The sequence below is a fragment of the Anneissia japonica genome, unplaced genomic scaffold (assembly GCF_011630105.1).
Source record: "Anneissia japonica isolate Jap-2015-1 unplaced genomic scaffold, ASM1163010v1 scaffold9_len2422644_cov172, whole genome shotgun sequence".
NCBI classification, from domain to species: Eukaryota; Metazoa; Echinodermata; class Crinoidea; order Comatulida; family Comatulidae; genus Anneissia; species Anneissia japonica.
This window is the reverse complement of record NW_022758107.1, coordinates 1,375,923-1,386,953: the sequence shown is the minus strand read 5'-3', so window position 1 is coordinate 1,386,953 and position 11,031 is coordinate 1,375,923. Positions and strand designations below refer to the sequence as shown.

At 33.9% G+C, this 11,031-nt stretch overlaps 2 protein-coding genes across 3 annotated transcripts in view; one reads left to right on the top strand and one right to left on the bottom strand.

Annotated features, from left to right (window-relative positions):
• The window catches only part of LOC117125151 (protein N-terminal glutamine amidohydrolase-like), a 9,550-nt gene extending 1,002 nt beyond the window's left edge, over positions 1 to 8,548 (top strand). Inside the window, exons 2-6 of one of the 2 annotated variants that reach the window (XM_033271553.1) lie at positions 3,190 to 3,292; positions 4,610 to 4,660; positions 5,176 to 5,238; positions 6,733 to 6,857; positions 7,985 to 8,548. In XM_033271553.1, coding sequence (XP_033127444.1) covers positions 3,190 to 3,292; positions 4,610 to 4,660; positions 5,176 to 5,238; positions 6,733 to 6,857; positions 7,985 to 8,085 — 443 coding nt within the window. In that variant the 3' untranslated portion in view covers positions 8,086 to 8,548. Of the gene's footprint in view, positions 1 to 3,189; positions 3,293 to 4,609; positions 4,661 to 5,089; positions 5,239 to 6,732; positions 6,858 to 7,984 lie in introns of both variants that reach the window. The other variant, XM_033271552.1, reaches the window with a different exon arrangement.
• A 362-nt stretch (positions 8,549 to 8,910) lies between these two features.
• LOC117125152 lies at positions 8,911 to 10,838 on the bottom strand. The gene is made up of 3 exons (XM_033271554.1): positions 10,629 to 10,838; positions 10,185 to 10,316; positions 8,911 to 10,041 (listed from the first exon to the last, which is right to left on the bottom strand). The coding sequence occupies exons 1-3, from the start codon at positions 10,750 to 10,752 to the stop codon at positions 9,899 to 9,901; spliced, it is 399 nt and encodes a 132-aa protein (XP_033127445.1). The 5' UTR covers positions 10,753 to 10,838; the 3' UTR covers positions 8,911 to 9,898.
• Positions 10,839 to 11,031: the final 193 nt, after the last annotated feature.

Genomic DNA, 11,031 nt, shown 5'->3' with positions numbered 1-11,031 from the left:
ATGTTTACATTGCCCCTGGCCGAAATGCTGGTGGTAGGCAAGAAAATATCCCAGGATAGGCCAATTGCACGTAAAATCAGAAAACTTTCTTTTTGTTCTGCCAAATATACGAAAGCTACACAAAGCTCAGTCTGTCCGTGGCCCAATGGACAAATAGTAAAATAGTACAGCAATTTGGCCTAAGATTTTTCATAATGTATGCAATCCATTCGACTGTCTTAATATTACTATAATGTTTAAGAAACGTTGCTGTAATGATTACTTGCCGAGTAATTATTCCATTTATTCAAAAAAATGCAAAATGCTTGTCAAAGTTAGCGTAGTGTCACTGAGTGGCAAACATCTAGTGGCAAACATCTATGCTGTTGGCCTATCCTAGGATATTTTCTTGCCGCCAACTTTTCAGCCCGGGCCAATGTAAACATTGAAAGGGGTCTATTGCTACAGAAAAGGGACAAGAGGGTATACTGCAATCCAGCTGCACAAAAAATTAAAAAAAATGGATCAAAATCTGAATCTGATGTAAGCTAATATGTATAATAAATGATGTTAATAACAATAATAGTGACTATGAGGATGATAAGGAAAATGATGATGATGATGATGATGTTGATGCAATGATGATTTTTAGTGTAGTAGAAAGAAATGAAGGATTGTGATCTCTCTGATTAAAAAGTATCCTGATGTTCATGCTCAATATTTTTATTGTGACAAAATTGGTACAGTTTATATCGCTTGATTTTACCTGTTATGAAATGGGTTAACCCAACTAATGCCTGTCTCTTATACACATCTAGATGTGTATAAGAGACAGGTACGTGTGTGCCCAGGACTTAGCTAGGCGTGAAGTTGAATATTAATTTCAGTTGTAAAAAAAAAATAAATTTATATGTGTTTATAGATGTAAAGATTTATCAGTATAAGGCGAAATTGCTAGTGTAACTGAATTTAGACATTCCTAAACATGAACAACGTTGTTACATAAGACTGAAATTTGATTTTTTTTTTTTTTTTTTTTTTGTTCCACGCAAAAAATAGACGCGGATGAAGTTGTTAATGTTTGATTTTGATAGGTCTACGAAGAAGTATAGTAGGTGCCGGAAACATTAACCTATCAACACTGCTAGGCGGTCTAGCAGGTCTAGGCCTAGCCTTACCTCCATTCAGGTTCTGTTATCAGACATAAAAACGGCCGTTAGATATTTTCCGTTGCTAGTATTGACACTTGTGAAATATAATATTTCATTGGAATATTATTCAAATTTGTTAAAAAAAAAGATTCTCTGAACGAGATTTTGACAAGTAAACAAACATATCTGAGGCCTACTCGATTGATCGCAGTGTGCGAGCTACAAAACTAACCTCATTAGAGAGGGGGTGGGTGCACTTTATTGACTGTGTAAAGTATACACAAAAGCGAGATCATTCCAGCGGATGTATTCTACAACCTCTAAATTTGCCTATTAATGTAGAAGTCGTCGAGAAAATGGTAATTTCTAGATGAGAAAAATCTAAATTTTATGCCAATATCTTTCCATGGTTTATAGTAATTATTGGAGTTAAGTGCATATGCATTTTTTCTAAAAAAAAAATCTTTTTTAGTTATTTTGTCAGGAAGAGGGCTTTAATATTTCATGTTTAATGTGGCATCGTCAGTAAAACAAATCAAAAATTTTCAGATAAGATGCCGTTTATGCCTTAACTAATAATACAGTTCCAGGATGGATTAAACTCATACTTTTCAGCAAACCTAAGCAAATTTAAAGGTTTGTGTAGGCCTAGGTTTCATTGTTTAGTTAATCTGGGAGTTGTCATTTTAACTACCTGGTTTAGTTTTTACAAACTAAAAAGAAATGAAGGATAATGAGGATGATGAACATGACGATGTATGATTATGAGTATGATGGTGAGGATGATCCTGAATACAGTAGACCCCTTTCAATGTTTACATTGCCCCTGGCCGAAATGCTGGTGGTAGGCAAGAAAATATCCCAGGATAGGCCAATTGCACGTAAAATCAGAAAACTTTCTTTTTGTTCTGCCAAATATACGAAAGCTACACAAAGCTCAGTTTGTCCGTGGCCCAATGGACGAATAGTAAAATAGTACAGCAATTTGGCCTAAGATTTTTCATGATGTATGCAATCCATTCGACTGTCTTAATATTACTATAATGTTTAAGAAACGTTGCTGTAATGATTACTTGCCGAGTAATTATTCCATTTATTCAAAAAAATGCAAAACGTTTGTCAAAGTTAGCGTAGAGTCACTGAGTGGCAAACATCTAGTGGCAAACATCTATGCTGTTGGCCTATCCTAGGATATTTTCTTGCCGCCAACTTTTCAGCCCGGGCCAATGTAAACATTGAAAGGGGTCTATTGCTACAGAAAAGGGACAAGAGGGTATACTGCAATCCAGCTGCACCAAAAATTAAAAAAAAATGGATCAAAATCTGAATCTGATGTAAGCTAATATGTATAATAAATGATGTTAATAACAATAATAGTGACTATGAGGATGATAAGGAAAACGATGATGATGATGATGATGATGATGTTGATGATGGCTGCAATGATGATTTTTAGTGTAGTAGAAAGAAATAAGGATTGTGATTTCTCTGATTTAAAAGTATCCTGATGTTCATGCTCAATATTTTTATTGTGACAAAATTGGTACAGTTTATATTGCTTGATTTTACCTGTTATGAAATGGGTTAACCCAACTAATGCTGATTGGCTGTTGGATTTTGTTAATTAGATTTCTTCCCAAAGTTATTATTCTGACTGCTGATTGGCTCTAGCCTTATATATTAATTAGAATTAATTAGAAAAGTTGTGAACGAATAGCGACCCTATTTTGAAGGGATGTGAATTTGTTGTGTTCCGTTTTATCCTGTACTTATATGTTGATGGTTGATTTGGTAGGTTCCTATGGAATAAAAGAATCTCAAGGCTATTACACAAGTTAAACCGTGTCCTTATTCTTTATTAGTCAACAGAATATCACCGTTGCCAAACCACACACTGATCCAGGCAAAGAAACGCTATGGTATCTTATGTATGATATTCAATATTTATAATCATTTATATGTGATAGTATCATAATTTTCTGATTTTTCTGACAACTCTTGTTAAGATAAATCTGTATAGTTTATACTAATTTTTTTTCTTGATTAAATTGAACAATAGTGAGGAGAATGTCTGGAAGTTATGTGAAAAGTTACGAGATGAAGGCAGGCTTCAGCAGCTTCAGGATGTTTCTGCTATATTCATTTCGAATGATGCAAAGAAAGTAAGTGTGTAAATGTACACTTCCATGACAATTATACAATTGTGGCCCGAGTCGCTTGTGAGCCATTGATTCTCCCCGAAATTGACACTCTTTCCCACTCCTGCAGGCAGACAATAACAAATATTTTCCGCAAACTAACTAACCTCCCGAAAATTCAGATTACGTTTTTACTGTATATTACAAAACAAGACTTTTTTCGATACCTTGTTTTGCAAACTTATTTTTTTAAAGATAGTTAGAGGTATATAAAATTTTGTTTTCTCATTTAGTCAAATGATTTTGCAAAAACCTTCTAGGCAGAGAAGAAAATAAAAATTAAATTTTATTAATGAATTATTACAGTGCAGTAATGAGATTGATAAATGCTTAAAATTTTGTAATGAATGAAGAAATATATATCTTATTTTTAGAGATTTCAGGGGAGCGGAGGGCGCAATTTATATAATTTATATCAGAATATGTACTTATGTTTTAATGTTCCTGTTTCATGTATTTTTTCTAACTTTTACGAGCTTTGTCAATGCAACAAATTTCCTTTTGGACTAACAAAGTTTTCAGTATTCAGTAATAAAAATAAATATGAAATTTTTAGTATTTAAAAATGAAATTTAAATATTTATTTGCCAGAGGGTGTGCTAATTGGCCAAAAATAAAATTTTATTTTTATTCAAAATCACCATTTTTAGCGGTCTGCGGGTTTGCTTGAAAAGGTATAAACAAGTCTTGCCTAACCGTATATTATTAATTGCCTTTATAATTTCAGCAAACTGGGTTGGTCCGACCAGTGACCATATGCTTTAAAATTACAAAACTAGATTAAATTTTTGTAAAACAATAAATAAGGCCACTGTAACATCAACCTGTATGCTGGAGTGCATTTAACTGGCATTAAATTACTTAAACTACTGTATAAACCAAGCTTGTATTTAATTTATTTTGTTTTCTGAAATTCATGTCCAGTGTATGAACTGTACTATCTCGAAAAGAAGCCTATAAGCTTCTTTCTTAGATAGATCTATCTTGAAACAAAGCCCATGTTCATTTTTGAGATGGCCTTCTTTTTGAGGCTACAGTAATTTGGCAAACTAAAGATGGGGCTTAAATTCAAGATGGGCTTCAACTCGAGATTAAGCACCCTGGGTTTCAATTCAAGGTTTTACAGTATGTTAATAGTCTTGAAGTCCGGTTTCCTGTTTTGTTTATTAAATTGTATTTATAATTATAATTTTATTATCCAAACATCAATATACAGTACTGTACAGTAATTTGTATCAAAATGAAGTATTTTTTTTTGTAATTTTTTCGTGTTTCTTTTAGATACCACTTTGGGAACAAAAGTGTGTTGATGAAGGACAGGTTGTTGTCTGGGTAATTTTTAATTTTGGTTGTTTTTATTAAAATTAGTTTAATAGTGTGAGAGATTTACTTGGTAGCAAACCTGTAGGCAGGATTTTAAAAAGGTGTTGTACACCCACCTTATCCCCACCATAGTTGGGGTAAATTTTAAAGATATAACAAATCAGATGTCCAAAAATGGCAATAAAAATGCCAAAATAAAATATTTGGAGTTAATTTCAACAACATCCATGCAAATGGTACTTAATAATAATAATAATAATAATAATTTAAAAGGGCATTTCTAGAAAAGTTCTTTCAAAGTTCTCAAACCCCCATCCCCAGCTACAGGCTTGAGTTAGGGCTCTTAAAATGCTAAGTTTAGGATTTGACAAAATGCTATTTCAAGCATCTCTGTTGTTGCTGATGGTTGATGGTCAATTACTTGGTTTTCATATTCAGGATTATCACGTGATCTTAGTTCATCAAGAGGCTGGAGCGGAATCACAGGTTTATGACCTTGACACACGACTTCCTTTTCCCTGTAGATTTAAATATTACCTTGAAATGGCACTTAGGACAGAGGACCATATGAAGGAGACATATCATAGGTACAGTAGTGAGTTTACTTGTAAAGTGTAAGCAGTTTTATGCCAAAATACTATAATAAAAATATAATTTAATTATGATGATTATGATAATGATGATGATAACAATGATGATGATGATGATGATGGTGATGATAAGAATAATGATGAAGAGGAATGTGCATGATGATGAAGATAATGATGTTGATAAATGGTGTAATAATTATTTTGATGATATATTATACAAATACAATACAATTTGTATTCAATCCCACATGGGTAAAATCGATAAAAGAATCTGGATTACTGTACATACTGTAAAACCTTGAATTGAATCCCTGGGCTTCTTTTTTTGCAAACTTTAAATGGGCTTTTTTTTTTTTTAGACTACTTTTGGAAAGTAAAGAGGAGGGCTTCTTTTCAAAATGAATGCTGTAAATTTTGTGAATTTTTACTATGAAACAATAAATAAGACTACTGTAACATCAATCTGTATCATGTATTAAATTGGCATTAAATCACCATAACTGTATTAACCAAGCTTGTTTTCAATTTGGCCTTCTTTTCGAGGCTAATTTTGCAAACTAAAGAGGGGGTTTAATACAAGATGGGCTTCATCAAGGTTTTACGGTAGCTTGTTATGTTAAAAAAGTTTAAATACAATACAGTACAATCACACTCACAATTTTAATTTGTTATTGTTTAAAAAGCATGTTGATAACGATGACATTGATGATGATGACTGTGTGGATGATAAAGATAATAATAATAATAATAATATGTCGTTCTTATATAGCGCTTAATGCCTTAACAAAGCCTCTAAGCGCTTTTCACAAGATGAGAGGGATAAACTGCTCAGTCGGCTAAACTGGTGGTATCCAATGTGTGCGCTGAACCGTGGAGATCTTTAGGTCCTGGTCCAATTCCCATCCCTGCTCCTTGTGTTTCAGCTGGATGGCTGTAATACAAGTTAAGATAGCGCACCGTCTTTCAGATGAGACGTTTAAGTCGTTGGTCCTGTGTGCATTATGGCCCATGTGCATGTTAAAGAATGCAGTATACTCTTCAGAAAAGAGTAGGTATTGTCCCCCAATGTACTGCCCAATTCCCCACCAGAAGGACCTCACTTCGAACTTGTGGGTTACCCTGGGTGTCTTTCACACCGAAATACTCCTATTCTATCCTATGCTTATTATAGTATGATGATGATGGTGGTGGTGAGTATGATGATATTGATGATGTTGAATGCCTACAGAAAGGAGAGGCTACTGCAATGCTGTAGTTCAGCTGCACCAAACTGGATCAAAATCCAATGGAAACTGATGTGTATGGATGTAAATGATAAATGATGTTATTAACAATATGACTGAGAATGATGGGGATGATGAATGAGGAAAATGATGATGATGATGATTGCATTGTTGATTAAGTGTAGTGCTGTACTGTAGTGTTACTTTGTCCCTCAGATACCCCAAGTCTACTTTCCTATTTACTCAACAGTTTGATTTTCTTTCCAAGGAAGTTTAGGGTTGTTTCTGGGGCAGTCTTCCTGGATACATTCGCATCAGACAGAAAACACATGAAAGGACCAGATGGTTTATGGCTCAAACCACCTCCAATGTACCCATGTATATCAACTAAAGGTAATGTCAATGCAGTGTTATTTATATAGCTGCTTACACAAGGGTCTTCATACTATAGCCACTTAAATTTTTGTTTTTTATAAACAAAAGTAATTCCATCAATAATGTTGTTTTTTTTTATTGTAATATTGTTATTACTATTTTAGTCAATATTATTATTATTAATACTATGGATTATTATTTTGTTATTATTGTTGTCTTTGTTCTCACCACCACCTCTTCTGCACCGTTATTATTCTTTTAATGTCTTGACCGCGAATGTCAATAGTCCTCACTTTGGCGAAAAATTATATAATTTATTTATTCATTATCGGGGATCTAATCCAGAGATGTTCAAAAAGGAGGTGGGGTGAAAGTGGGGCTGATCGAGATAATGCTACCCTAGGGGCCAAGGGGCATTCCCCCGCAAAAGTTTTGTGCTCTAGACGCCCGAAATTAACCTCTGAGGCGTTTTTGGCGATCAATTTTTTCTTTTTCTTTCTTTTTTTTTTCTTTTTACCTTTTTTACCTTCCAAAAGGGCTGGCCCCGCCCTCTCCAAATCAAATCCACCCCTGATTTTTATGGTTGTTTTGGATTGGATTTCCCAAGGAAAGAATAACCCAAGAAAGCCTGAATAAGAATTTATTTCCAGCGGGGTCCTTCGGTGGTGATTGGGCAGTACACCGACAGACAATCCCTACAGTACTGTTTCCCGAAGAGTGTACTGCGTTCTTTAACATGGACATGGGCTGTAATGCACACAGGACCAACGGCTTAAATGTCTCATCTGAAAGACGGTGTGCTTACGTCACTTGCATTCAGCACTCCAGCAGAAATACAAGGAGAGTTACTAGTGATGAGAATTGAACTGGAGACTCAACGGTTCAGCGCACCCACAGTGGCCTCTGAGGCGTTTTTCAGTTTAACCGACAGAGCTAAATTGCTCTTGCTAAACTGGTTGTTGTTATGAAGATGCTTAGCAGCTTACTCTTAGTAACACTATTAAAACTGTGTAAGCAAAATTACTCACAGCATGTTACTGTATTATTGTTGTTACTATAATTTTCAAATTTTAATTCACATGGGCCAAGGATTGCCCAATAACAAATTATTCATCTAGTGAGTGTACGATATTTGTATCTTTCAGCTTCGAGTAACAATTTGGCGGACTTCATAACCATGGTCCCATCAGTAGGTGTGGGGGACGTCATCAACCTGAACACCTTGGTCCATAGATTTTCCAGTTGATGATCGTTAACAGTTCAGAATTAATTAAAAAATGAGCTTAGTAAATGTACTAATTATTTGAATAGGACTTGTCAAATGTTAATTTTATTATGAAAACAAGGTACAAAACTTTAAACCTGGATAGTGTTACTCAGAGTTTGGTTCCACCTGAATGATTGTTGTTTGGGTAGAATCTGTCGCTGATGACTAGATGGTTGTAAGAGCTTGAGTGGGACTAGTTGATGGCGGTGGATTTTGTCACCAGAGCCAGTAGATGCTCCTCAGCTTTTTTGGAATTACCAGGTTGACTGTTATGCAAGTCTCATTTCTTGCGGCTCTGAAAACTACATCGTAGACTATATTTAGCTGCGGATCCATCAGCAGATATTGGGATTCCTTCCAGTGAATGCTTAGTTTATTTTGTCATTCTGATCGGATTTTCTCTACTGTTCCGTTTTAATTTTAATTTTAAATTGTTTTGCATTATATGATGTTAGTGTTTTCTTGCACTCAACTAGAAATACCAGGATGGTGTCCGGCGGTGGATAGTTTTTACCATATTGTTGTTAAGTTATGTAGTTAAGCTTAACCTTGAGCGGTAATTCCTGGCCACGAAACCTTGGCTCAGAAGTACCGGGTTGGTGTCCGGCGGGGGATAGATTTCCACCAAAGTTTTTAATTGTTTATTTTATTGTACTGTGCTGGTTAATTTTTGTTATTATTGTACTGTGTTTTTACAGGACCATATTGTAAAACAGCGGTAAGATCTCGCCTGTAAAAGTTATCCTGCCTAAGGATGTTTTAAATAAAAAGAAAATAAATAAAATAAAAATAAAACTAGCGATGATGAAGAAAGAAATTAAACAACTTTAATATGAAATGTGCGTGTATCTTAATCTTAAATATCTGCTCAGTAAGGACCATTTATCTATCAGATGAGAATATTTTCTTATAAACACTATTAATTAAAACTAGTGTTAATACCATGTCAGACCTTTGTAAGGAATAGAAATGGATCGTCAATTTTTCTACCTTAATGAGGAACATTTGAAAGCTGTAAACATTGCAATTACAAATTTAAACATTTTTTCCTACACAAATTAGATAATTACATTTGTTATAGTACCAAATTGCAATAAAACCACTTGCTATCTAAAGCCTGTAGTTTAATCCCTGAAACAATTATGTAAATTTACTACAACACATAATGTACCACACGGTACAGTAGCATCTCTTACTTAAAATGTATCTAAATTGGTATCTTTACATGGTACAAGCGCCTTTAATCTTGATTTTATTTGGAATTTTAGACACGTAAGTTATATAAATTATTGATATTATTGCTATTATAAATATTATTAATATGTTATTGTACTAATTATTATTAAGTACTAATCAAATATAAATATTACCTTTTTATTCACACAATTAATTGTTATTACTATTTACAATTGTCACCTTTGCTACTTGAGGGAACATTTTAATATTAAAAGAAGGAGTTGTAGAGGTAGATCAGGAAGTACATAGATAGATGACTGTGAGTTGAATTGAATGACTAGGTTAGGAACAATGAGTACGACAAAGAGGAAGAGGATGGTGATGATGATGAGGACGATGATGATAAAGATGTAATGTTGATAATGATAATGGGATGACGATGATTTCGCGTTCAAACCACAAAACACACAGTCATTACGAACCATATATTTATGGCTGATGGTTATGATAAAATTACTCCTCCTATTAATAATTAAAATGTATGGAGTAATATCCCTTAAGCTTTGACATTATTGTATACAAAATTTCAGAAAGAACGCAGCAAATATTTCTGTTATCAAGGATTCGGTATTGTGTAGTTCTTCGGAACATCTGGAATAAAACTCTGGTATTTTGGGTTTCGATCTTCGTCGTTGTCGGGATCAGCTCGAATGCTATCACCGGCCAAATCAGAGTCTGCAGTACTTGGACTTGGAGTATCTAAACATGGAATACGGTGTAGAACAACAACATTAATTACAAATCCGACGACGTCACTCTAAAATTTGATTTAGTTTGAGTAATTTTAGAGTTTGCCGCTGTATCTATATGTAATATCCTGAAAGTTTATGATGAAGTCTTACCGATCTGAGACTCGAGCACTGTCGTCATAATGGAAGATAAACTGGTTTCCACGGTTCCCATTTGAGAAGATTCCGGTGGCGTAACGTCCAGGTCGACAACTGGTACCGTAGTTTTGGAAGTGGACACATTCTCTGTAAAAAAAAAAATTTTAAATGTGGGAATTTTATTATTTAGGCCTATACATCAGGAAAATTCGTTTTCCCAGTAATTTTTGTAATTTTATACCGTATTAAAAATAATTCAAATTTTCAATTATGGTACTAACTGTAGCTATATAAAAGCAACTTTATTTTCTTATATGTGTCTCACTGCAAGACGATAGCTATTATTCGAGTTACATTTTATTAAACTTTAATTATTCAATGTTAAATTAAATTGGTTTTTTTTTGGTTTGCTCACATGGAGTATGTTACAATAAATACAAATCGACAATTTAGACTAACCTATTGGAAAGGGTACGCATGCGCATATCGGGCAACCAATGTCATCTTCTTCGAATCGAGTTTTGCAACTTGCGATTGGGCATCGGTCAAGATTAGTACAGGCTGTGTTTAAGAGTAAAAACATTTACTTGTTACATTTTTGTCAGTAACGATATAATTAAAGAGCTTATAATTTATAATAATTATTAATGTTGGATAGCGACAATAAAATTAAGGTACTATTAGGCTATTGTGCATTTGTATTTCTATGTTTGTCTTGATACAGTATATAACATAGGCCTACACAGTATACTATATGTACAGTATATACAGTATCTTCTATAATACTCCATTATCAAGAAATGTTCTCCAATTTTATCAGAATGCTACATTATAGCAACATACTAATCAACTGAATTTCTGA